The sequence below is a fragment of the Corythoichthys intestinalis genome, chromosome 2, assembly GCF_030265065.1.
Source record: "Corythoichthys intestinalis isolate RoL2023-P3 chromosome 2, ASM3026506v1, whole genome shotgun sequence".
Classification (NCBI taxonomy): Eukaryota; Metazoa; Chordata; class Actinopteri; order Syngnathiformes; family Syngnathidae; genus Corythoichthys; species Corythoichthys intestinalis.
In genome coordinates, this window is record NC_080396.1 from 49165627 (window position 1) to 49193472 (window position 27846).

The 27846-nt window shown below is 41.4% G+C and overlaps 1 protein-coding gene and 1 long non-coding RNA gene across 3 annotated transcripts in view; one reads left to right on the forward strand and one right to left on the reverse strand.

Moving 5' to 3' along the window:
- elapor1 (endosome-lysosome associated apoptosis and autophagy regulator 1) overlaps positions 1 to 11734 on the reverse strand; it is a 31522-nt gene extending 19788 nt beyond the window's left edge. Inside the window, exons 1-7 of the mRNA XM_057820479.1 lie at positions 11601 to 11734; positions 7985 to 8105; positions 7725 to 7905; positions 5826 to 5973; positions 5543 to 5623; positions 5117 to 5222; positions 4828 to 4977 (exon numbers count right to left, since the gene is read on the reverse strand). Coding sequence (XP_057676462.1) covers positions 4828 to 4977; positions 5117 to 5222; positions 5543 to 5623; positions 5826 to 5973; positions 7725 to 7905; positions 7985 to 8105; positions 11601 to 11672 — 859 coding nt within the window. The 5' untranslated portion in view covers positions 11673 to 11734. The remainder of the gene's footprint in view (positions 1 to 4827; positions 4978 to 5116; positions 5223 to 5542; positions 5624 to 5825; positions 5974 to 7724; positions 7906 to 7984; positions 8106 to 11600) is intronic.
- On the forward strand, positions 2714 to 15795 carry LOC130906319 (uncharacterized). 2 transcript variants are annotated; one of them, XR_009061293.1, is made up of 5 exons: positions 2714 to 2829; positions 7960 to 8126; positions 14533 to 14720; positions 14840 to 15238; positions 15369 to 15795. It is a non-coding gene; the product is annotated as an uncharacterized LOC130906319 (long non-coding RNA). The 2 variants fall into 2 exon arrangements; XR_009061292.1 differs by lacking the exons at positions 2714 to 2829; positions 7960 to 8126 and having other exon boundaries at positions 14274 to 14720.
- Positions 15796 to 27846: the final 12051 nt, after the last annotated feature.

The window sequence follows — 27846 nt, forward strand, 5'->3', positions numbered from 1 at the left end:
AAAAACAAAACTTTATTGAGTGCGCAAACAAACAAAAAAAAACTATTGGGTCGCATGCTTAAAAAAATTTGAATTGAACTGAACTACTTGTCAATATTTTCGAAAATACTTTTTTTTCAATGTTTGTTATTTTTCCTTCACTATGAATCTTTTCAATTTTTATATAGATGTGTGTTCGAGAAGCTTGATTGCATGTACATATATACCTTTGATAAGGTGATGGGTACAATACCTGACTTCACAAAGAGATATCCTCCAAACCCTTTTTGTGTTGTGGATAATATATATTTAAAAAAACATTCTCACTATTTTGCACTGTATATAACATGTTTTGACCATAGTATGTGTGAAGGCCAAAAACGCCTATGACCATAGCTGCTGTTTGTGTTGAATTGTCAAACATAAAACTATTCAATCTTATTTTTTTCAACTGAATGTTTATCCTAGCAAGTTAAATAAATATTATCAAGCTTCAAAACGGTTGGTCGAGCATGTTTGGTTGTCATTGGGACTTTAACATTACAAATTTTGAAAAAAGATTTTGGGAGTTTTTTGTCTTTTTGGGTCCAAAATGTGGATTAAAGTTGGTCAGTGAAAAAAACAGTTTGGACATGAAGTTCAAGGTATCCTGAAAAAAGGGACCCAACTTGGCCATTGTGAACAGTTTTGTCTTTGAAATATAAAGGCATGCAAATTCGGCCAAAATAGGCTTAGGTGTTAAAGGGTTAATAAAACAAGAAAATATAGTCTTTTCATCCCGCTTTGACTCTTTGTTGTTCGGCTATGTTCATTCCCCTTTAAGAAAGCAGACGGTGTGCTTACGTATGGAGTCACGTGGTTTTCAGGAAGCCAAACAAACAGAAGCCCGGTAGGCTAACGGTAGCGGCTAACGCTACAAGTAAACGGGATGGAGTCGGGTTTAAGTTAGCTTTGCCAAACTTTCACCCGACATTAAGTAAACTCTTGGCGGGTTCCAGACAGGCTTTCACCCGCTGTCCTCCCTGGTTCTCACGATTTCAGGAGAGGATGCTTTCAGTGCTTTCTTCTGGTAGCCAAGCCACAAGCTAATGCTAGCGGCTAACAGCGGCTACATATGAACGTGATGGAGTCGGATAGCGGCTCTAACCTTGTCAAAACGGCTTAAATTAACGAGTGGACTGGGCACAGACTTCATGTAGCAATCATTATGTCGCGTTATTTGGTATCTGTGTGATTTCTCTGAACGCTTTCATGATGGCAAAGCACTCAGTATAAAGTATAATTCAACAGTGAAGCCCATATATAATACGACAGTTTAATGGCCACAGCTATTTTTCTGTATGTGTTTGCTTTATTCTGCCATCATAAAATCTTAAATGTTTCATTGGCATCAGAGCAATACAGCTTTAATCTGGTTGTGTCTCTGTGGGGGGTGCATGTATTAAAAAATGTTCTGGGGAAAAAAAAACCTGAAACCTTGACGTAAACACTTGTGTTGAATAATTATGTCACAGCAGCCATTACCAATAAGTAGTCTGAAGTAGTGTTGTATCGGTCGTGAACGATTCGTTCTTTTTGAACGAATTGTTTGGGTGAACGAGACCGAACTAATCATCTTCTGCACTGATTCGTTCTATGAATTTGGGTCCCTTGTTATCTGCGTGGGAGGGCGTTGAGCAAGCGGCAGCGTCTACTGACATAGCACACGACCAATCAGACGCCAGCCTCATCGCGGGCAGGGGAGGGAGCGGAAACAGAATCAGGGGGTCTGTCACTCACTTCCACGTGTGGCCAATAAGCAGCCAGCATGCAGGCAGGGGGCAAGGCTGAGTTATGTCACTTCCCGTTCACTGACTCTCCGTCCTACCGAGAATGCTTACATGATTCGTTCTGCTAGACTGCTACGCTAATTTATAGTCAGCCTACACCGGCAGTCACGCAGCAGCGCTGCGGCAGTGAACGAGCTAAGGACTGAAAGGAAAGGGCTTTATCACATATTCTTTCATGTTGAGCCTATCATATGCTACTCAAATGCACAAAAATCACCACATAAACACAGTGAGCAAAGTTTACTGTGCTTTTCTCGACAGACTCGAGACTACATATGACCAGTGTTGTTAATCTTACTGAAAAAAAGTAATTAATTATAGTTACAAATTACTTCTCCCAAAAAGTAATTGCGTTAGTAACTCAATTACCTTAATGTAAGAGTAATTAGTTACTTGTCAAAGTAATTGGTGATAATTACTTTTTTTTTTTTTTCCCCCTCAATAAAAAAAAAAAAAAAAAAAAAAAAAAAAAAAAAAAAAAACATTGGCCACACTATGTGAAGTTTTTTGTGAAGCTTTTTGGTACAATTGGCCCGAGCCCAATTCTTTACCCTAATTTACTCTTTACCCTGAATCAACTGTTAAAAGTTGCTAGAATTGCTCCCATTATTGCATTAGTTCCTTTCTCTCTACTTTCGACATATGAAAGTTTTAAAACTATTTCATCATTTAAAGATAGATTCAAGTCAAGATTTTGCCGATTTAGAAGTATTTTATATAAAAAGTTACGTAGGTTCGCTAGGAAGGTTCTCTACAACAGAGCAGTCCTAAAAAGTCTACTGCTTCAAGATGGCGGCTGTCTACTAACGCATTTAGTGCCATGTCTGTCATTTTGCATCTAGTTATATCTATAGACAGTACATGTGTTATCTACCATGTCTACCATATCTACCATAACATGCGGGCGTGGTTTGAAGGCTATCGCCTACAACATGTATTATTGGAGCTACCTAGCGTCGCGTTTGTTCGGCCTCACAACTTTCTTGCCTCCTCCACACTCCTGCTCTGCTCTGTCGTCTCGGTGAGTCCGTCTCCCTCAGACTTTTCGTCCAATATAGTAACGCATAGTAACGCATCCCTTTACGTCCTCAGTAACGGTAACGGCGTTGCCAAGATGAGAAAAGTAATTAATTAGATTACCCACTACTGAAAAAAATAACGCCGTTAGTAACGCCGTTATATTGTAACGCCGTTATTAACAACACTGCATATGACGACATTGTATCCACTTTACAGTACGTTAAAACTTTCGCCAGTAGCTATTAAGGCGATAAGGCTGAGCTATGGATACGTCGCGGGGGCGGGCGAGAAAGCTGTCAAGAGACTAGCTGGACTTCATGGCAGCTAAATTTATCTAATCTGTGCCCATGGAAAATGACTATTTAGTATGATCACCATAATACTGATTTGCTATGAAACGGTAGTTTCATGACATATTTTTCCGAGTTTCTTTTTTTCCCCCCGTGTCACAGCTTGTCGGGTTGGGGCGCAAATTAGTTAACGTTGAGTCCATCAGTCCATCCTGTGCGACTAAAGCGTCCAAAAATTAAACGCGGGGACGTAGGATGTATATATACATGTATGTCTCCACTTTCTTAACATACCAATGAGAGTGGAATGGTTACATTGTAAAGAGCAAACGATTCTCTTTTCGTCAGCATTTGGTGATCTGAGATCGGGAGGGGATGACTGCGTGGAGTTGATGGGATTATTTATATATTAATACCAGTGCAAAAATGACATTTCAAAACGATTTTTAGGTAATATTTTTTCGAGTGTTGTTTTTATTTATTTATTTTCGTGTCAGAGAAGCCAAATAATAATAATAATTATAAAAATACTTTTATTTATAACGCTGATTTAATATTTATTAATATACATAATGAATTGATTATTTATTAATATTTTTTATATGTTCTTATTTGTGTGCAATAAATCCCACTCAACCGGAAAAAATAGCCGAAGACAGTTTATTTAAAACTCCACATTTATTTGTTCTTCAGCCGAAATGATTTGGTGGTATATCAAATGGCTTTCACGAGCAGCCAGCTCACGTAAACACGCATTTAAACTACGAATACGGAAGGGAGCGTACACGTAATTTAGCGTGATTGAAAAAGTTTGTGCTTAAAAAAAGGGGAAATGTTTAACCGTTTCCTATATCAAAGTGAAGCAAGCACAAGCCATGGCTTTGATCCCATAGAAATATGATAGACGCGGAAATTCTCATTGCTGAAGCGGCTGGGCTGCAAAGACGAGGCAGTGAAAAAAAAAGGAAAAAAAAACACAGTCTGTCACTCACTTCTGAATCTACGAAGAGAGCGGCCAATGAAAAGCCTGTGTACTGTGCAAGAGGGGGAGGAACCAAGCCTTCCTGTTCAGTTATATATCCTAAGCGGTCTTTTGGTGATTCGTTTGGCAACGTCACTTCCCGTTCACTGACCGAACGATTCATTTGGGCGGCTGTGGGTGGGGGGGATGAGGAGGGCGAACGATTCGTTGAACGATTTGTTTGAACAAATCTTTTTACTGAACGAACCGGAATTGATTCGTTTCCTCAGGTGAACGACTTTTCCCGTCACTAGTCTGAAGTGTACTGTTAAAGCTGCAAGTCATTTGTGTTAGAATGACATGTTTGCACAGTCGTCATATTGATTTTTATAATGTTGTACATTTTTCAAGTCATACAAGCTGTTATAAATGTTCACACTAGAATTCTTATTGTTTACAAGATTTTTTTTTTTTTTATACTTGATGTTTAGACTGCATGTGCAATTGTTAAATTGAAAGCTGGTAAATAAATTTAACGAGAAACGGTTAATTTGTATTCCATGCATTGATTCAAATTTTCAAATTATATAACAGTCCGCTTGGGCGAATTTATCGTCATTTATCGTTATCGAGGTAAATCTGCTCGATTTATCGTGATACGTACTTAAGGCCATACCGCCCAGCCCTACCTCAACCCCATTTTTTTAAGAACCTCAGCTCCAAAGTAAGTTGACATTTTGGAGTGTACCTGCATACTTATCAGGCTCACACTGGTGGCAAACGGTGGCCCCTTTGTTCGAGTAGGTATCAGCGGGGCAGGGGGCACAGCGGGCAGCCCCTGGCTTAGAGCTGTAAGTTCCAGGCTTGCAGCGAAAACACTCGGATGTGTAGGCAACGCCTTGAGAGACAGTGTCGAAGACACATGGACACAAAACACAGTGATGACATTGTGCTGTGGTCGTAAAATGTGCCACTGAAAATGATAGTTTTACTTAAATAGTCTAAAAATTGTTAACTACAGAGAATCGGCTGAGTACCTGAGATGGCGATGTTTCGCAGCAACACAGCATTGTCAATCCGGCCATGCAGCGAGTAGGCGGTTGTTCTCCAGAACAGAACATTGTTTCCTTTGTTCAGCTGGACCTGCAGCATCAGTGTCAAATAATACATATATCAACATAGTAATCATAGCAATAGCTTAGCCGTGACAGTGTCTTTCAAGTGAACTACACTCTTCCTTTATACTGTGTATGGACAACGCCTGGATCAGAGGTGAGAAAAGTTCTGCTTGCAGGCCAAATGTGGGCTGTTCTATTCTATAATCCAGCCAATGGAGCATTTACGGAATCAATTTTTCGTCTAAAATGTGTTAAAATACGTTTTATGTTTATTTTTTGTTATTCCTTGATCACAAATGCTTGTCCACCGTGGTCCTCAGTATTGTAGAATGAACCCCTGCAAACCTCATGCTGGCTCCAGTCGCTCTCAGAGATCTTCATCCAACGGCTAGTGGTGTCAGTGGACTGACATAGGTCATTTTGGACCTGTAAAGGAAAGAAACATGATTCAATAGCAGTTTTCACACTGCTTTTCCAAGCCTTTTTTTCTTCAAAAGTACTGACAAAGCTGGCTACACAAAATTCTGAAGAAATAAAACCAGACTGTTAAACATTTGGGAAAGCCTGAAATAAGATTACCGTAACTACTGTATTTTAACAAAGAGCTAACTCAATTTAGTCCACTTACATAGAATTCAAAGTAGATGCTGCTATCGGAATATAAATAATCAAAAGACACGCTTCCTGGTTTCTTCAACTCCACAGAATACGAGAGCGTGGCTGTGCACTCGTCTGTGTTCGAGGCAATGTAATCGCCCATCGGTGTCCAAGTGGAGCTGGAAAGAGGAGTGAGGATAAGATAGTCATCATAATATCTAAAGAATTAGGTTAAACTGAAATTTCAGACTAGTTTGAATAACTAACAGTCAATGGCATAGCCTTACTTGGGTGCCAGTTGAATGTCAATGCGCTCTAATGTAAAGTGCATGGTCAAAAATCATAGCCACACATGTTTTTCTGCCATTTAAAATAAATTGAAAATTTCGACGTGCATAGCTGTCAATGGCATAGCCTTACTTCGTTGCCCGTTGAATGTCAATGTGCTCTAATGTAAAGTATATGGTCAAAAATCACAACCACACGTTTTTCTGCCATTTAAAATGAATGGAAAATTTGGACGTGCATAGCCGTCAATGGCATAGCCTTACTTGGGTGCCAGTCGAATGTCAATGTGCTCTAATGTAAAGTGTATGGTTACAAATCACAGCCAAATATGTTTTCCTGCAATTTAAAATGAATGGAAAATTTGGACGTGCATAGTCAATAGGATAGTCTTACTTTGGTGTCAGTTGAATGTCTATGCGCTGTAACGTAAAGTGTATGGTCAAAAATCACAGCCACACGTTTTTCTGCCATTTAAAATGAATGGAAAATTTGGACGTGTATAGCCGTCAATGGCATAGCCTGACTTGGGTGTCTGTTGAATGTCAATGCACTGTAATGGTAAGTGGATGGCCATAAATCACAGCCACACGTTTTTCTGCCAATTAAAATGAAAAGAAATTTGGACGTGCACAGCTGTCAATGGCATGGACGTGTATGGCTGCAAAACTGCCATATACCCCCCAAAATTGCAATTAACCCCCCCCCCCCCCCCAAAAAAAAAATGCCACAAACCAAAATGCATTTTCCCATATACAAAAAAAAAATGACATGTCAAAATCCATTTTGCCACATAGCAAAAAATGCCACATGGCAAAATGTTATTGCCACATGGCAATAACATTTTGCCACCAGGCAATAAAAATTTGCCACATGGCAATAACATTTTGCCACCAGGCAATAAAAATTTGCCACATGGCAAAAAAAATGTCACATGGCAAAACCCATTTTGCCACATGGTAAAAAAACACCACATGGCAAAATCCATTGTGCCATATGGCAAAAAAAAATGCCAGATGGCAAAATCCATTTTGCCACATGGCAATAAAAAATTGCCACATGGCAAAAAAAACGCCACATGGCAAAAAAATGCCAGATGGCAAAATCCATTTTGCCACATGGCAATAAAAATTTGTCACATGGCAATAAAAAATTGCCACATGGCAAAAAAATAAAACGCCACATGGCAAAAAAATGCCACATGGCAAAATCCATTTTGCCACATGGCAATAAAAATTTGCCACATGGCAAAAAAATGCCACATAGCAAAATTCATTTTGCCACATGGCAAATACCACTTTTGGTTCCTGCTGTACCTCCCATTTTTTTTTAGTTTTGTCTAAAATTGTGTCAATTTTGACTTTCTTTCCTCAGCTGTTTTGTGTTTTTTCCAATGGACATCCATAAACACATTCATTCTGAAAACATTTGTAATTGCATTAATTTCTGTGAGAAATGCTGTATTTTCTGGAAAAATTCCAGGGGTGCCAATAATTTTCTCCATGACTGTAGCAGTTGTCATTTGGGTTTTGGCACACGGAAATACTCATATACATACATTCAATAGCTGTCTTATATTAAATGGATGGATATTTTTGAGGGTGCAAACATTAAAGTGTGTAACTCCCCATTGTGTGGAACTAACTTGGAGCAGTCCGTGTGGACGTCCCATCCATTTGTGTTGGTTCCAAACGTGGCGAAACCAGTTGGCAGGTGGTCCCACTCATCAAAGGCCACACCAGAACCAAGAGAGTGAGTCCCAGCTGCGCACTTCTGGCACAGCTGAGTTTGCATGTCCAGGAACTCACCTTCATTGCAGGAAAAAGCTACCAAGAGAAATGAAAATGAACCGCCAAAATATATTTGATGTTTTTTTTAAGCATAACCTCAAAGCGAGACACTCACTGCACTGAGTTCCTCTAACTGGATCCGGGAGGTCAGTGCAAGTTTGGGCCTTGTTGGGAATCGCCACCCTCCAGCGAGACCCCAGAACGTCACACTCGGTGTACTCAAAGTGATAATCTGACTACACGGAGAAGACAAACAGGTGGGGTCACAAAACAAAATGTGACATTGAAATTTGTTAGAAATAATGTCTTTGTCCTTGCCTCTGTAAGCAATTTAAGATATTTTATTAAGATTAAGAAATCAGACTTTAGTGGTGAGAAAAATGGTGGATTTTATTTTAACATTATATCACCCATCTAATGGTTACATGATGAAGAAAATGACAGTACAATTAGAAGGAAAGAAACGGAAAAAAAAAAAAAAAGGTTTTGACTATAAGGATGAGGACAGCCTCCTTTCCAAATAAAAGACAATGCTAATATTTGCCCAGGAGCTTGTTTCAAATGTAGTTTTAATCTTACTAGTTGAGGGCGTAAACTGATCCAGCCCCTTTGTCAACAATAAGCGGCAGAGAAGCCAGCACCTTCAGCTCTATTATCTGTGGGGCCTTAAAAGTACTTAGTAGGTGGCTGACAAACAACATAGCACCTACATAAATGTCATTTAGGACAGAACCAGACTGTTATCTTGTTATTGGTAGACTGGCCTGAAGCTGGACTAAGCCATGCAGGATTAATAGTTAACAGAAACAGCATCAACAGGAGTGGGTAGGTTTTCCATTAGGCCACGCTTTGAGGGAGCAGATGGGCCTCGAGCCATGGTTCGTAATGTTAAAATGCATCCCATTTGACACATGCCAGGGGGTTTAAAGGTCACTTAAGCAAGTATCTACGGTAACGGCAGTCAGGAAAAACTAAAGAAACAAACATACAGTGGGGCAAATAAGTATGTAGTCAACCAACAATTGTGCAAGTTCTCCTACTTGAAAATATTAGAGAGGCCTGTAATTTGTCAACATGGGTAAACCTCAACCATGAGAGACAGAATGTGAAAAAAAAAAAAAAAACAGAAAATCACATTGTTTGATTTTTAAAGAATTTATTTCCAAATTAGAGTGGAAAATAAGAATTTGGTCACCTACAAACAAGCAAGATTTCTGGCTGTCAAAGAGGTCTAACTTCTTCTAACGAGGTCTAACGAGGCTCCACTCGTTACCTGTATTAATGGCACAAGACCAAAGAGCTGTCGAAGGACACCAGAGACAAAATTGTAGACCTGCATCAGGCTGGGAAGACTGAATCTGCAATAGGTAAAATGTTTGGTGTAAAGAAATTAACTGTGGGAGCAATTATTAGAAAATGGAAGACATACAAGACCACTGATAATCTCCCTCGATCTGGGGCTCCAAGCAAGATCTCACCCCATGGCATCAAAATGATAACAAGACCGGTGAGCAAAAATCCCAGAACCAAAACGGGGGGACCTAGTGAATGACCTACAGAGAGCTGGGACCACAGTAACAAAGGCTACCATCAGTAACACAATGCGCCGCCAGGGACTCAAATCCTGCACTGCTAGACGTGTCCCCATGCTGAAGAAAGTACACGTCCAGGCCCGTCTGCGGTTTGCTAGAGAGCATTTGGATGATCCAGAAGAGGACTGGGAGAATGTGTTATGGTCCGATGAAACCAAAATAGATTTTTTGGGGTAGAAACACAGGTTCTCGTGTTTGGAGGAGAAAGAATACTGAATTCCACCATACCCACTGTGAAGCATGGGGGTGGAAACATCATGCTTTGGGGCTGTTTTTCTGCAAAGGGACCAGGATGACTGATCTGTGTAAAGGAAAGAATGAATGGGGCCATGTATCGAGAGATTTTGAGTGAAAATCCCCTTCCATCAGCAAGGGCATTGAAGATGAGAGGTGGCTGGGTCTTTCAGCATGACAATGATCCCAAACACACAGCCAGGGCAACAAAGGAATGGCTTCGTAAGAAGCATTTCAAGGTCCTGGAGTGGCCAAGCCAGTCTCCAGATCTCAACCCCATAGAAAATATGTGGAGGGAGTTGAATGTCCGTGTTGCCCAATGACAGCCCCATAACATCACAGCTCTAGAAGAGATCTGCATGGAGGAATGGGCCAAAATACCAGCAACACTGTGTGAAAAGCTTGTGAAGAGTTATAGAAAATGTTTGGCCTCCGTTATTGCCAACAAAGGGTACATAACAAAGTATTGAGATGAACTTTTGGTATTGACCAAATACGTATTTTCCACCATGATTTGCAAATAAATTCTTTAAAAATCTAACAATGTGATTTCCTGTTTTTTTTTTTTTCCTACATTCTGTCTCTCATGGTTGAGGTTTACCCATGTTGACAATTACAGGCCTCTCTAATATTTTAAAGTGGGAGAACTTGCACAATTAGTGGTTGACTAAATACTTATTTTCCCCACTGTATAACATACACACACACATATGTGGTATATGTGTCTGTGTATAAAAATGACCAATTACATTCAAAATAATTTAAATGGGAGTCAGTATGCACCTGTACGCATATAAAAAACCTCCAATAAACCCCACATAAATTTAAGATGTTCTAGTGTGATTTTCGGCACTGTAGCAAACCGTCCTCTTTACTTTTTTGGCCAAAAAGTTGAACATTTCAATGTGTGTTTACGCCAGAAGAAATTTTTTGGTCAGGCAAATGGACGCTGCACCCATAGGGTTCAAAGATACAGTTAAACTCAAAACAGGCTCAGCATATTATATTATGATGCTTCATTGCTGGGCGATTTTTTTTTTTGTATTATTAAGCCATTAAATCACTTGCTAAACTGTTGTTGTTGTTGTTGTAGGTCGAACTGACAAATGTTCATAAACATTGGATGATCTGGTTCATATTATACTGTACATGACCTATTTCTTTGATTGACAAATAATTGAAAAAGCAGTAAAAGAAGAGAAGAGCTTAAACACTATCACAAGCACTAACCTACATTTACAACTTAAGATGAATCGACACAGACTTATTATCATTGATTATTTTGTAATGTGATTTTGGCAGGATTAGAAGGTTTGGGTCTCAAGTTTCCACTTAAGGCCCAGGTCTGAAACACCTGCCACGTATACACTTTTTTTTGTATTTAATTAGATTTTTTTCCATTAAGAAATACAGGATAAACACACTCTCATTATGATTAAATTCCATCTCCCTCATACACGCCTATTGCACAACAATTTAAAGACTTTCCAATGATTCGATGTATATATGTCGGAATCCTAAAAGTGTAATAACATATTTTATCGACAATATTTTCAGTAGGTGTGACAGTATTTAACCATAATGAACATGCTTATTGCAACAAAGAAATGAAGCTAATAAGGGTGTTAAACACAAACTGGAGCACCATCAGCTAAACGATGATTTGACAGTGTGGAACATATGCTCCTTTCCCACACAGAAGAGCACACGCACTTCCACATTAAAAGTATCCAATTATGACGTTTACAATTCAAATTGTTTGCTTCCAGTTCACTTGCAAATCTAGGAATTCTTACTTTTTAAGTGCTCAGGTAATGCATGATGGTCAACCAATAACACGTTTACATGCATAAGAATATACCCAACACACAAAAGAGTCACTGGAGCTTTACTAAAACTTCTTACCTCCTTACATATGGGCAAATCTGCGAACGCGTGCGCCAAAAACAAGCAAAGCAGAATATGTCGGGGGTGCATGGCCGCCTGCAGTTAGGGTCCGAGTGATGGAGTTGCAGGTAGAGGAGGAGGAGGACTGTCCCGCCTCGGAGCCTTCAGGTGCGGCCTCGCTCTAGACAAACACATTTGATGAGTCAGCCTTCACTTCATGGGTGGCAAACGTACACTGTGTACTTAAGAGGGGGAAATGCTAAAATTACATGTAGGCTACTGATTCATCTCCAACACTTATCATAACAGTGGGAAAAATGCCAGTTCTAAAATGAGTAAAAAATTACTTGAAATGAGATATTATTTGCTTATAACAAGAAAATTCTGCCAATTGAACAAGCATTTTTTGTCTTGGTAAGTTTTCTTAAAATAAGACATCCATTCAGGATGAATGAGATCTTGAAACTAATGATATTTTACTAGTTCAACAAGATCTTGAAACTAGTTAAATTTTACTTGTTCATCCTGAATGAATGTCTCATTTTATGAATTCTCACCAAGACAAAAATTGCTTGTTCAATTGGCAGAATTTTCTTACTTGCTATATGCAAATCTTTTATCATTTTGAATTATTTTTCCCTCGTTTTAGAAGTGGCATTTTTGCAGTGTTGGTAAAAATGAGGGCGCCTGCCAGAGGTGGGTAGAGTAACCAAAAATTTTACTCAAGTAAGGGTAACGTTACTTCAAAATAATATTACTCAAGTAAGAATAAAAGTACTCGTCCAAAAAATGTACTCAAATACAAGTAAAAAAAAAGTATTTGGTGAAAATAATTCTAATGTAATGAGTAGCATTGAGAGTAACTGCTTATATTTTTGTTGGATTTTTTAAAAAACTTTTGTATTTTTTTTCTGAGCACAAAGTTATCTTTATGTACTGTTGTTATAATGATACTGTGCAACAGGGGTCCCCAAACTTTTTCCTGTGAGAGTCACATAACTTTTCCCCTTTCTGATGAGGGGCCAGGGTCAGTTTGTAACAGAATAAGTGTGACGATTGCAGGAGTGCCTAAATGTAAAAAATTATTGTTTTTCAGAAAGCCACAATCAAATAATCCTTTCTGGATTCTTCACGGAACAAAAGTAAATAAAATAAAAATAATAATATAATATAATAATAATAATAAATAATAATAACACTATTAATTAAAAAGATAACCAAATAACCCTCTCTGTTAAAAATGCCAGGTTTGCATGTTGCGTGTTTTGGATCCCCCTGGTGGTGAGTTGCAATTTATTGTTTTTCTGATCAGGCATATTTTGGCCACCTAACGAAAGTTAAGACCCACGTTAACAATAGACCCTACCCACGTGACGTCACAACTCCGCTCTCCTGAATGGTACCGCCCACTTGTCCGTCAAAACATAGTGTTACCTGTTACGGCTACGTACATTTCTCCTATTTACGGCGTGTTTTTCTGCTCCTTAATATTAATAATCAAAATGGTGAAGGCGTGTGTGGCTGTTAACAGAGAAAATGGAAGGAGAGACTTGAAGTTTTACCGTATTCCGAGGGATCCAAAGAGAGCGAAATGGACGGCTGCAATTCGACGTGAAAACTGGGCACCAAAAAATCACCACAGACTATGTAGTAGTCATTTTATATCCGGTAAGATGCATTTAAGATATACTTAGAGGGTTTTGGGCTGACAAATAACCACAATTAAGATCATTGCGAGGCTAATCGCCGACAACATACGACGTAGTACGACATAGTTTCAAATTCAAGATGTTTGTGACTTCCCTTTCTTCCACCATCGTTATTTTTTGAATAATATTTAGCTGGTACCAAGTGAAAGAAACTGGCCTCGTCTACGGGGCTGACAAATAACCACAATTAACATCATTGCGAGGCTAATCGCCGACAACATACGACGTAGTACGACATAGTTTCAAATTCAAGATGTTTGTGACTTCCCTTTCTTCCACCATCGTTATTTTTTGAATAATATTTAGCTGGTACCAAGTGAAAGAAACTGGCCTCGTCTACGGGGCTGACAAATAACCACAATTAAGATCATTGCTAGGCTAATCGCCGACAACATACACGTATGTATGTAGTGAGAGTGCTATCGCTAAACCATATAAACATTAAAAGCCTTAACTCCATTGACAAACGACATGAAATACATTAGACTTGACAGTGGATGTTAGCAATAACAAAAGATTTTGAATTGAAAATTTCGTAACTCACCTTTCCAAGCACAAGATAGATTCCTGCCGAATTTTCGTGGACGAGGACCTGTTTCACCCAACCAGCAACGAAGTATTTATAAGCCTCCAAGCTCTTGAAGTTTTTCATATTTTCGTGAGAATAGGCTGATTTAGTGTGGACAAGATAATTGTAAATATCTGCGTAGCAGATGTCAGGCAGACAGGGCGAAGACAGTGGGTCGAAAAACATCGATTTGGGCATCAAATATGGATCTGGCGACTGTATAGAACGAAGCTTTTCCTCATAACGCCTTTTATGCAACAGATCCAGTGAGTTTGCGGCATCAGAAAGCACGGGGTCTTCCATGAAATGCATTTTAAATTCCGCCATCAATTGAAAACAATGCTAATACAGAGTCAAAATGACGGACAAGTGGGCGGAACCATACAGCGAGCACGTGGTTTTGTGACGTAGGTGGGTAGGGTCTATAGAAAGAAGAGAAATGAAGCATTGTTGAGGAAGAGCAATTTTTTTGGTCTCATTAATTCGGACGTGCATAATAGGGAATGGGACGTACTACGTCATTGTTTGGACGCGCCTCCATGCTGGCAATATGATTCACTTCCGGGTCGGCAGACTCAATGCGGATTGTAACGTGTGGTCGTGCTAAGCTAACTCTTTCGGTGTTTTAGAAAGAAATTATGGGTGTGTATTGTTGTGTTACCGGGTGCAACAGCTTCTCCTACGACTAAAAAAAGGGCGAGGAAAACTGGACTCGTTTTTCACCGTTTTCCTGCATGGAGGACCAAATATCAGATCACGAAGGCACGACGGATGGCTGGGGCGCAGCGGTTCGTTGGAAAAGCATTTCTCTTGATCATATTTCTGCTGGAATGAGAGTGTATTCCCCTCATCTCTACTCTTGTAAGTTGAACGATTTATCCGTTTTGGTTTCAATACGTTTTGTGTTTTTTTTAACTGTTGTGTAAATCTGCCTCGGTAGCAATGCTAACCTTCTCCTCACCTACCTGTTGTGTTACTAGGAAAACCTGCATATGAAATGCTGACAACACATCCCAATAGGGAATGGGACGTACTACGTCATTGTTTGGACGCGCCTCCATGCTGGCAATATGATTCACTTCCGGGTCGGCAGACTCAATGTGAGTTGTAACGTGTGGTCGTGCTAAGCTAACTCTTTCGGTGTTTTAGAAAGAAATTATGGGTGTGTATTGTTGTGTTACCGGGTGCAACAGCTTCTCCTACGACTAAAAAAAGGGCGAGGAAAACTGGACTCACTTTTCACCGTTTTCCTGCATGGAGGACCAAATATCAGATCACGAAGGCACGACTGATGGCTGGATTGCAGCGGTTCGTCGGAAAAGCATTTCTTATGATCATATTTCTGCTGGAATGAGAGTATTCCCCTCATCTCTACTCTTGTAAGTTGAACGATTTATCCGTTTTGGTTTCAATACGGTTTTTTTTTTGTGTGTTTTTTTTACTGTTGTGTAAATCTGCCTCGGTAGCAATGCTAACCTACTCCTCCTCACCTACCTGTTGTGTTACTAGGAAAACCTGCATATGAAATGCTGACAACACATCTCGATTGGTCACCATATCTCTTCTTGGGTTATTCTGAGGTCAAGCGCAGCACATCGGAGCGTTATGAGAGGTTGGAAAGGCGAAGAGTGCACGCTGAAACTTCAGTTTGCTCTGCTCTTACAAACACGATCCCAAGTGTTGTTGTGAAAAGTCAATAAAATATGAATACCAAAACATGACTTGAACAACTTCTTGACAAACTGTAACTGCTTGTTGTTTACTTCAGGTCTTCATAATAAACAGGTGTAATAATTACAAAGTCAGGTGACTTAATTTTGTTATTCTATTTGGAATATGCATTGACAATTTTTGGACAGTGTTGTAGACAAGAACTGGGACTGATAAGTTGCAATAGATTTATTTCAAGTAATGCAATTTCTCCAATACGATATTTTAATTGTTATGTTACAATATGGATCCAAACACAGACTTTGAAATTAGAAGTATTTATTACAAAAAACGAGAACAAAGGGAGCACGCCAAAGTAACGCGAGTAAGAAAATACAACTGAGAGAGCACGCTAAGTAACGCGGGTAAGAAAATACAACAGAGAGCACGCTAGAAAACGCGGGTCAGAAAATACAACTGAGAGAGCACGCTAGAAAACGCGAGTAAGAAAATACAACTGAGAGAGCACGCCAAAATGGCGTGAATATAACAGTACAAAATTATAATTACAAAATCCCAATAAAACACAAAGGTAAATGAGATCAAACCAGAACACGATCGAAGAATGTCGGGAAGCACCAAGGGTGACGATGAGCACACAGCGGTAAGCAAAGCAGGTAACAAGCAAATGCAATAGTCCGACACTCGCAGACGGTGACAGGAGTCCTTAAATAATGAGCGCTCCAAATGTGCCACAGGTGTGCAGCACAGCCCCGCCCATCCAGCTGCATAATGTGCTGGAAAGGAAAGAAAAGAACTGAGAAGGCACATAAACATGACAGAACCCCCCCCTCAACGGACGCCCCCTGGCGGACCACCTGGTTTCAACGGATGGAGGGAGTGGAAATCCCGCAGAAGTGACGGGTCGAGAATCCAGGAGCGGGGTACCCAGGAACGTTCCTCAGGGCCGTAACCTTCCCAGTCGACCAGGTACTGCACCCCCCTACCCCTCTTCCTGGAATCGAGAATGACACGCACCGTGTACACTGGTCCACCGTCGACTATGCGAGGAGCAGGAGGAGGCACTGGCGGAGGGTTCAGAGGACAGGTGGAGACAGGCTTGAGCAGCGAGACGTGGAAAACGGGGTGAATCTTCATCGAGCTGGGAAGCTTCAGCCTGACTGCGACAGGGTTCACCACAGAGTCCACCGCGAAAGGGCCCACGAATCTAGGGCCTAGCTTCTTAGAAGTCCCAGCAAGGCGTAAATCCCGCGCCGACAGCCAGACCATCTGGCCCGGACGATAAGCTGGAGCGGGTCTCCTATGGCGATCAGCAATCAGACGGTTGCGGGCTGCCGTGCGGACAAGTGCCGCCCTAGTGTCTCTCCAGACCCTATGGGCTCTCCGCAGGTGCACCTGGACAGATGGCACAACGACCTCGGCCTCCTGAGACGGGAATAGCGGCGGCTGGAACCCATATGCGGTCATGAAAGGTGACCTCCCGGTGGCTGAGCAAACGAGGGTGTTGTGAGCGTACTCCACCCAAGGGAGGTGTGAAGACCAGGAAGCTGGGTGCAGGTGACAGACGCAACGGAGGGCGGCCTCCAGCTCCTGGTTGACCCGTTCAGTCTGCCCGTTGGACTGTGGGTGGTAACCAGAAGACAAACTTGACGTGGCCCCCAAGGCTTTGCAGAACGCTGCCCAAACCCGGGAGACAAACTGGGGGCCCCTGTCGGAGACGAGGTCACACGGGATGCCATGAGTCCGAAACACGTGCGTTACCAGCAAGTCAGCGGTTTCCAGAGCCGAAGGCAACTTTGGGAGAGCGACGAAGTGTACCATCTTGGAGAATCTGTCCACCACTGTCAAGATGACGGAATGACCCCTGGAGCGTGGAAGGCCAGTGATGAAGTCAAGTGCAACATGGGACCAAGGGCGAGATGGAACAGGCAAGGGACGCAAGAGTCCTGCTGGAGCACGGTGGACTGCCTTGCCCCGAGCGCAGACGGAGCAAGCAGAAACATAGTCCATGACGTCCTTTCTCATACCTGGCCACCAAAATTTTTGGGAAAGTAGGAAGAATGTGCGGGACACACCCGGGTGGCAGGCGAACTTTGAAGTGTGACTCCACTTCAGCACTGCTGCACGCTGAGCAACCGGAACAAATAGCCTGCCAGCAGGACAGCCTCCAGGCACCTTAACGCCTTGCAGGGCCTCTTCCACAAGCCGTTCGACCTCCCAGCGTAGCGCGCCGACTATCAGGTTTCCAGGAACAACAGGCTCCTCCGAAGGCTCCTCCCCCGCTGGCTCATGAAGCCTTGAAAGTGCATCGGGCTTCCCGTTTCTTGAACCTGGACGGTAAGTGATCACGTAGTTGAATCGCGTCAGGAGTAATGCCCAACGGGCCTGGCGTGAGTTGAGACGCTTGGCGGCCCGAAGGTATTGCAGGTTCTTGTGGTCGGTAAGTATTTGGAACGGTACCTCTGTGCCCTCCAACCAGTGCCTCCATTCCTGCAAAGCCTGGACTATAGCGAGCAGCTCCCTGTTGCCCACATCGTAATTCGCCTCGGCAGGGGTGAGGCGGCGGGAGTAGAAGGCACAGGGGTGCAGTTTCTGGTCGACTGAAGACCTCTGGGACAGGATTGCCCCCACTCCGGAACTCGACGCGTCAACCTCGACCACAAAAGGAAGATCTGGGTCAGCATGGACAAGGACGGGCGAGCTCGTGAATGACCGTTTAAGACTTACGAATGCGGCCTCTGCCACTGGAGACCACACAAAGGGGCGTTTGTTAGAGGTCAGCCTGGTCAGGGGCTCAGCCCTCATACTATAATTTTGGATAAAACGCCTATAAAAATTGGCAAACCCAAGGAATCTTTGTAATTGCTTACGTGAAGTGGGAGTCGGCCATTCTGCTACTGCCTTAATTTTAGCTGGGTCAGGTCGTAGCTGCCCTTTTTCCACAATAAAACCAAGAAACTGGATTGACCCTTGGTGGAACTCACACTTTTCAGCTTTGACAAACAGTTTATTTTCTAGTAGTCTTTGCAGAACCATGCGGACATGTTGGTGATGTTCCTGCAGGCTTCTAGAAAATATCAGAACGTCATCTAAATAAACAAAACAGAACACATTTAGCATGTCACGCAATATATCATTTATGAGGCTCTGAAAAACAGCAGGTGCGTTAGTTAGGCCGAAAGGCATGACCAGGTACTCGAAATGCCCGAGCGGGGTTTTGAAAGCGGTTTTCCACTCGTCTCCCTCACGAATCCTGACTAAGTGGTAAGCGCTGCGCAAGTCTAATTTGGTGAATACTGTGGCTGATTTCAACGGAGCAAAAGCCGAATCCAACAACGGCAGCGGATATTTATTTTTGATAGTGATCTCGTTGAGACCCCGATAGTCGATACACGGCCTAAGACCCCCATCTTTTTTGCCGACGAAGAAAAACCCCGCCCCCAAAGGAGAAGATGACGGGCGAATAAGGCCAGCAGCCAAGGAAGAGGAGATGTATTCCCTCATTGCCTCTTGTTCCGGTTTAGAGACCTGGTATAATCTAGAGCTAGGCAACGCGGCATTAGGCAATAATTCAATTGCACAGTCGTACGGACGGTGCGGTGGCAGGGTCTTGGCACGCTCTTCGCTAAAAACATGCTGGAGGTCATGATATTCGGCCGGAACATTCTCCAAATTGACCGGCTCGATGGCCGCCTGCGTTTGACCAGGAAGTAAACATGCAGAACGTAAGCAGTGCGCATAACAAAATGAGCTCCACGTCACTACTTGTGTCTTGGCCCAATCAATATTAGGGTTATGCACTTTTAACCAGGGGAGCCCAAGTACAACTGGAGCCAACTTGCACGGCATCACTAAAAAACTACGGATCTCAAAATGATTACCGGAAAGCTTTGTTTTGAGCGGAGGCGTAATAAATCTCACGTCCGCCAGGGGTCGCCCATCGAGATCTAAAACCTTTTTAGGCCGAGCTAGTTTTATCAACGGACATTTAAGAGAGTCAACAACACTTCGGTCTATAAAGCAGTCATCCGCCCCCGAATCAACTAAAGCAGTAAACCTAAAATTAATCCCACTATATGACACCTCTCCCGGCAGTTGCAGTCTCAAATCACCTCGAGGGTGTATTGGTTCATTTAATTTGTCGCGAGGCAACTCGTTCGATGGACTGCGGTCATGCCTGAATCTCGTTCCCCCTCGGGCGAGGGGAGCCCCAGCGGCCGAAGATCCGAGGCGACCTGAAGGGATCGCGTCACAGGCGGCGACATGGTGCCCCGGCAAGCCGCAGTACAGACACAAACCCGTTGTCATCCGTCTCCGTCGCTCCGCTGCAGAAAGACGACCGCCACCGAGTCGCATAGGCTCCACTCCTGTCGAGCCTGGACCCCGCGTCGGCGTGGAGACAAATGACGGCTCGACGAAGCCATCTGCACGGTCCGCTGTCGGGCCGCCCCGCGGCGAAGGCCAACGACGTCCCCGAGTCTCCATGGCTCGTTCCCTCTCGCGCTCCTTCAGACGATTGTCCAAAAGCACGGACAGAGAAATCAGGTCCTCCAGACCCGATGAATCATCCCGGGCCGCCAACTCATCTTTGACAGCAGGCGACAGCCCCCGCCGAAAAATACCACACAGAGCCGTTTCGCCATAACCGCACTCCGCGGCCAAAATGCGGAACTGAATGGAGTAGTCCGCCACAGACAGATCGCCTTGAAAAAAATCCAGCAGGCGGCTGCCTGCCTCCTTGCCTTTAACCGGATGGTCAAAAACCCTCATAAACTCAGTCTTAAAAGTCTCGTATGACTGACGGATCGTGGGTGTAGAGTTGCTTACCGCCATGGCCCACGTAGCAGCTTTACCGGCGAGGAGACTCATGGCATATGCTACACGGGAGCTATCACTCGCAAATGTGTATGGCTGTTGGTCAAAAACAAGGGAGCACTGGTGCAAAAATTGTCGGCAAGCACCGGGTTCTCCCTCATATCGATGGGGGTGTGGCAACACCGGCTCCCGAAAGGACGCCGGCGGACCCATCGAAGAGGGAGGGAGCTGATCGGGCGCCACCGCAGCGTCAACTATGCCACAAGACTGTGAAGGTGACGTCATCTTTTCTACTCGTGTAATTAGCGAGCCGATCGCGTTTGCTAGTTCACGCAGTGACTGTTCGTGCTGGCTGATCACGTGACCGTGACAGGCGATTACACGACGAGTACTTTCAGAATCTGTGGGATCCATGGTCGGACTATTCTGTTATGTTACAATATGGATCCAAACACAGACTTTGAAATTAGAAGTATTTATTACAAAAAACGAGAACAAAGGGAGCACGCCAAAGTAACGCGAGTAAGAAAATACAACTGAGAGAGCACGCTAAGTAACGCGGGTAAGAAAATACAACAGAGAGCACGCTAGAAAACGCGGGTCAGAAAATACAACTGAGAGAGCACGCTAGAAAACGCGAGTAAGAAAATACAACTGAGAGAGCACGCCAAAATGGCGTGAATATAACAGTACAAAATTATAATTACAAAATCCCAATAAAACACAAAGGTAAATGAGATCAAACCAGAACACGATCGAAGAATGTCGGGAAGCACCAAGGGTGACGATGAGCACACAGCGGTAAGCAAAGCAGGTAACAAGCAAATGCAATAGTCCGACACTCGCAGACGGTGACAGGAGTCCTTAAATAATGAGCGCTCCAAATGTGCCACAGGTGTGCAGCACAGCCCCGCCCATCCAGCTGCATAATGTGCTGGAAAGGAAAGAAAAGAACTGAGAAGGCACATAAACATGACATTAATTGACAGTTTAAAATCTTTAAATTAGTGCAAACAAGGCCCACCCTCTGACAGTGGCAGCAAATATTATATAATTATAAGTAATACACAAATACAAGATCACAATAAACGTGTCTTTGTCAAAGCAGTTTAAAACACCATTTACTGGCCTTGGGTAAATTGCCAGACAGGATAAATATGTGCTTTAAAGTTCTTGCATTTCCATTTTAAGTATTGCAAGTACTAGTCTCCAACACAGTATTTGAACTGACAGTTTAAAATCCTTTTAGTACAAAATGGCCCACACTCTGGCAGGGGGCAGCAAATATTATAATACATAATACATTATAAAAAGCTATATACTATATAAATACAAGATCACAACAAAACCTGTATTTTTTCAAAGCAGTTAAAAAACATCCAGTGGCCTTAGGTAAATGAAGGTGTAAAAATATGTACTTTACAGTTCTTGCATTTCTATTTTAGGTATTGCAACTTTTCCAACACTATTTGAATTGACAGTCTAAAGTCTCCATAAGTGCAAATAAGAATATTATAATTTAAAAATAATAATAGAATATATAAATTCAACATTACAATGAAACGTGTCTTTGTCAAAGTGGTTTAAAAAAATAATAATAATAATAATACGTCAATGGCCATAGTTAAATAGCCAGGCAGAATAAATATGTGCATTACAGTTCTTGCATTTTCACAAGTTAAAAGCCTGCAGTTCATCGACGAGAAGGGCAGACCCAGATGGCGTCTGCAGCAGGGGCTTGTTTGAGTCCGACACAGGACAAATGGAACCACTCCATTGAACGAATTTTCTTTGTCAAATGATCCAAGAAGAGAGATGGTGACAAATCGGGATGTGTTGTCAGCAGGTTTACCTAGGAACACAACAGGTAGGTGAGTCGTAGTAGGCGAGCATTGCTACCGAGGCAGATTTACACAACGGTGTAAAAAAAGAAAAACGTATTGAAACCAAAAGTGGATAAATCGTTCAACTTACAAGAGTAGAGATGACAGGAACACACTCTCATTCCAGCAGAAATATGATCATAAGAAATGCTTTTCCGACGAACCGCTGCAATCCAGCCATCCGTCGTACCTTCGTGATCTGATATTTGGTCCTCCATGCAGGAAAACGGTGAAAAGTGAGTCCATTTTTCCTAACCCCTTTTTTTGTCGTAGGAGATGCTGTTGCACCCGGTAACGCAACAATAAGCACCCATATTTTCTTTCTAAAACACCGAAAGAGTTAGCTTAGCACTACCACACGTTACAATCCGCATTGACTCTGCCGAACCGGAAGTGAATCATATTGCCAGCATGGAGGCGCGTCCAAACAATGACGTAGTACGTCCCATTCCCTATTATAGTTCTAACCGGACTATCTGCAGTGGTATCCAACCTTCATCACATCAGCCCAACTATATTTCAGACTCTCCGAGTTCTTCAAAGAAAAAGGCCAGGAAATAAATAACACTATAGAGAGAGAAAAAAAAAAAATTCTAAATGCTCTCTGGTATTGTTCAGGGGGCCGGACCAAATGTGGAGGCGGGCCGGCGACCCCTGCTGTACAATAACACATTACATAACCACATTAAGATAAGAAATATCATTAAAAATTATTGAATTCCAATGAAAGAAAAAAAAAAAAAAATAAATGAATGAGGCATTAGTCATCTATTGAGCATGAGTGCCCTCTGGTGGAGAAAATACTTCCTAGTTTCAATAGTGAAGAGTTCCTCCATAATTACTATTTTGAAACTAAAAGATCATATCCCCGGTTTTCCGTGGTCAGTCGGTGCCAAATAATAACTGGCAGAGAGGTTAAAATTCGCGCTTTCGAGTCATGTTGAGGGCAGCGCTCCACATCAAATGTGTACATTTTTTACAGTGCTTTAAAGATGCCACATGATTGAACAGTCTGGGGTGACGATAGCACGTCAAGCTTGCATCTGATTGGTGTAACGGAGTCATGTGATTATTGTCGCGACGTCTCATTGGTGAAATCAGTAGAGCTACTTGCTGCCACTACAGCTGCTACAGCTACTTGGCATCTCTGGCATAAAATAATAAATCTAATATGTAGAATAAAGAGGAAAAATGTAACGACTCTTGTGTAGCCCAAAGTAGCAGAGTCAGAGTAGCATTTTTTCTTCACAATTCTACTCAAAGTAAAAATAAAAAGTATAGAAGTATATTTCAGAAGAAGAAGTATATTGTTCTCAAAAAGTTACTCCTGCCCGGCACCTGCCCCTTTTTGACTGGGCATTTATTGATGTGTAAGTGTGTGCTGACCGACTGTGCAGACACGCCACCGAGTACTTCACTTGAACACCGAAAACACGTTTTTTTTTAATGAAGAGAAAAAAAGAAAAAAAAAAACTGTGCCGCTAAGCCACCGCATATGCCCCCACCCCAGCACACTGTTCCTCTTTGACCTGGGTGTGCAGTGAGGAGTCCGAGAACATCTGGTGGTAGGAAACAAACGATGTCAACCTTATAAACCATGTTGGAGCAATTAGTGAAAATTCTTACACCAGGTTTATTGTGGGGATTTTTAAAAAATAATAATTAATACGTAATTTCTCTTATATAGTTTTCTAATTTAATAATTACCTCCCCACACCTCCCCAAGGCTATTTCGATCCGTGCTTCTCTACTCTCTAAAGGCAACCATATTTGTCCATTATCTTCACAACGTTATCTAGAAAGTTACACATCTTTAGGTTCTCTTTTCAATCTAAATTTAATATTTGCAACACATCCCGTAATTTCAATTACTGTGATTCCAGTGTTTGTATGAATCTTAATGTGATAATGTGGTAATTCCGTTTCTATGTATTTTATGGTAAAAATTTATATTTTTGTATAGTTCCCGCTAGTCACCCTTGTTAAGTGTTCTGCCTTCTCTCTCTCTTCACAGTGTTATTGAGAAAGAAATCAAATTAAGATTAATATTTCATTATGTAGACATGCCTTGTAAGGAACAGAGGTTGAGGGATTTAAAAAAAACAAGGAGCTGGATGAGGCTACTAAAGGCAGTGGATCCCTCATCAGCGGGGTGAAGAGCACAATAGGTAAGAATAACACTTTGCAAAGATATTCATGTATAAAATCCAACAATTATAAACACAATTACAATGTTATTGTTCTATAACATTTTATATCATTACATTTTTAATCATTAGGTGCTGGAGTTGTCAAATATGGATAATAATGAAATAATAGTTTTGAAAAAAAAAAAAACAACAACTGCTGAGTGGCTCAGTGAGCATCTGATGTGGTTTGTTCTCAGATGAACAACAAATTGAGGAAGGAAGTTTTTATATAGAGGTTGAAGGAAGAAAAGAGGCAAAGACTTGAGTCACAGTCAGAAAGTGTTGATGACAGTGTTGATTTCTATTCACTATTCCCCGCTCCCAATTAAAGTTTGTCACAGTCAATTATACTGTAAAGCTGGTTAAACTGGAAGTTATGCTGTTGTAAGGTGTATTAAATTCTTGTTCATGAGCCTATTTCGACCTATGAGCACCTGCCCCTCCATCAGTCTCTGCACGGCCCTGTTAAAATGTATGTAGTAGATAATTCTCGAATGTCAAATATTGACAACAAAACTACATCCTAAGCCAGGGGGCAACCCGCGGCTCTTTAGTGCTGCCCTAGTGGCTCCCTGGAGCTTTTTCAAAAATGTTTAAAAGCGAACTGGAAAATGATAGGGGAGGGAAATATATTTTTTGTTTTAATATGGTTTATTTAGGAGGATAAACATGACACAAACGTTCTTCTAATTCATTAATACAGGTAGTTTCCGGGTTACGATGTGCACGACTTACGTGATTTTGACTTTATGACGCCGGAGTCTCGTCCGCCATTCTGTTTCGAGTCGTTTTTTTAGTCGCGTAAACAGTACCTAGTTCTTCTATTTTATTAGTATGATGTACAATACATGTTTTTTCAGTTATTTTGAGGTTTCAGGGGTATGTTGGGGTACTTTAAGGGTCAATTCCAATTCCAACTTACGCGGAAATTCGGGTCACATCGCCAGCCTAGGAATGGAATTCATTTATAACCTAGGGACTACCTGTATTGTAATGAAGTTAAACTTGAGGGGGCATCGTACAACAGAGTAGTCTTGTGGTGCGTCATTCTCTAAAGGATGCACTGCAGGGAAAATAAACATTCAATCATGAACACTCATTTTGTATTTGTAGCCAACTTGGGCCTTTTGATTTCTAGGCTAAAAAAGCTGATATACTGTAGATCTATACAACATGTGTTGCCTTCATTATAAAGCTTATATAAGGATTTTAATTTTTTCCAGACAAATTTGTCTTTTTGGTCCAATATGGGTCTTTCAACATTTTGGGTTCCCGATCCCTGTGACCTATGCACAAAACAGTATCGTCCTTTGTAATTTGCATAGAGCTCACATCAAAATGTTTATTGTACATGTAATACATATCTGACTCTTCTGTAGGCAGTGGCTCACTAATCAAAAATAATCATAAACGATGATATTGCGATACAACAATTATCGATACATAGGTCAGGAAATCATTCTAAGATTATCCACAATACAACTGAAAAACACGTTATTTCATTCTTCTGCTGTCAATTAGACCGAGTATCACTAGTAGAAGTCCAATTTGTTTGAAGTGGGAGGGACATTCGCTGCCACCCTTCATTTTAAACGGATTGGACGCCTATGTCCATCAGTGGCAGCCAATGTTGTCAGTTGATCTGAAACAACTGCAACAGGATTCTGCTCCTATTGGTCCATGTGACCAAAAACTACTGCACGCACTGCAAAACCTAGTCCACCTGTGTAAATTATGGAGGACCAGGAGTACAAAAATTCAATAAATAAATACACAATTAAATAAATAATTAAAAGTGTCATTAAAATGCTTCTATTTCAATATTTATTTATTTCAATATTTATCTATTTCAATTTATATTTATTTATTTCAATATTTATTTATTTATTTCAATTTATATTTATTTATTTCAATATTTATTTATTTCAATTTATATTTATTCATTTCATTTTTTATTTATTTAGTTCAATATTTATTTATTTATTTCAATTTATATTTATTTTTTTCAATTTTTATTTATTTATTTCGATTTTTATTTATTTCAATTTATATTTATTTATTTCAGTTTATATTTATTTCAAATTTTATTTCGATTTTTATTTATTTATTTCAATTTTTATTTATTTATTTCAACTTTTATTTATTTCGATTTTTATTTATTTATTTCAACATTTATTCATTTCACTTTTTATTTATTTCATTCTTGCACTCTTGTTCCTCTGGAGGTGCAACCATGAAATAATTTTATCTGTCACGTTTGCTCGTCAAAGTTTCTAACGTCTGATTGGTTGCTCAGCAAAGTAAGTCTTAACTAGTCAATCTCGGATAATAGATTGACGCCTGAGGCATTGGCTAATTTTTATGTACACCCGATACATAAGGTGGCAGTGTAGATCCGTATAATCTGAAAAATCATTGCTCCCTCAAAATCACAAAAACGACGAAGATTAGTAGCGTCACTAGCGTGGTCAGTGTAGCGGTAGTAGGCTTTGACGCATTTCGTGTGTTGTCCAAGCAAAACATACATATGTCCAAAATGTGCCCAGAGCTGCCCAGAGAAGCAGCAAATTTAATCGAGGACACTCTGAGGAGAACTCCACCAGCAGCCCATGGTGGAGTCCAGTCTGTGGCTTCTACATCGCGCGGGCCAGCGCCTTTAAACGGGCTGATGTCTGCATACGGGAAACTCTAGTATAACTCAGAAGTGGAACGGTCCTTGGATATTGACCAGATTTTATTTATTTATTTATTTTGATCAAGTTTTGAAATAAGGCTAAATGACAGAAATAACTAGCAGTTTTCTAAGTAGTTTTACTCTGAACTCCGACATCATTTTTACATGATAATGATTTAGTTTGGGTCTAGGGGTGCTCCAGTGTCTCTCTAAAGTGGACCCGTTATCGAATAGGTCACAGTTTTTTCCCCCATATATTTAATAAAGGGACTTGCGCTCTGAAGCCAGGTCATTGCATTCTGAAGCCAGCGCATTGCATTACCGTAATGCAAACAATAATCCAAATGAGGGGCGGCTGGTTTGACTTCGTTTTTACGAGTGGAGGCTGGCTTGACCGCAGTTCTAAACTATAGAAAACCCTTCGATCAACATCTTGATCTGACAGAGCCGAGATGATGCCAATAACGTTAATTAATTGCTCTGTTTTGTAGGACACGTACTCAGGGTCCAAATGTCCTGCTTCAATTTGTTCTGAGAAATCTAACATGTCCCAAGAGAGCTCATGCAAAATCTCAGATAATGCCGCCATGTTGGGAAGAAATAGGACGAAGCAATCGCTTATTACTCGATCAACTCTCTCGATCAACTCAAACCCCGCCTAGTTCACGCCCGCCCACCGAGTTTGATGAGCCAATGACAGATAAAATTATTTCATGCGGCCACACGGGGAACAAGAGTGCAAGAATGAAATAAAT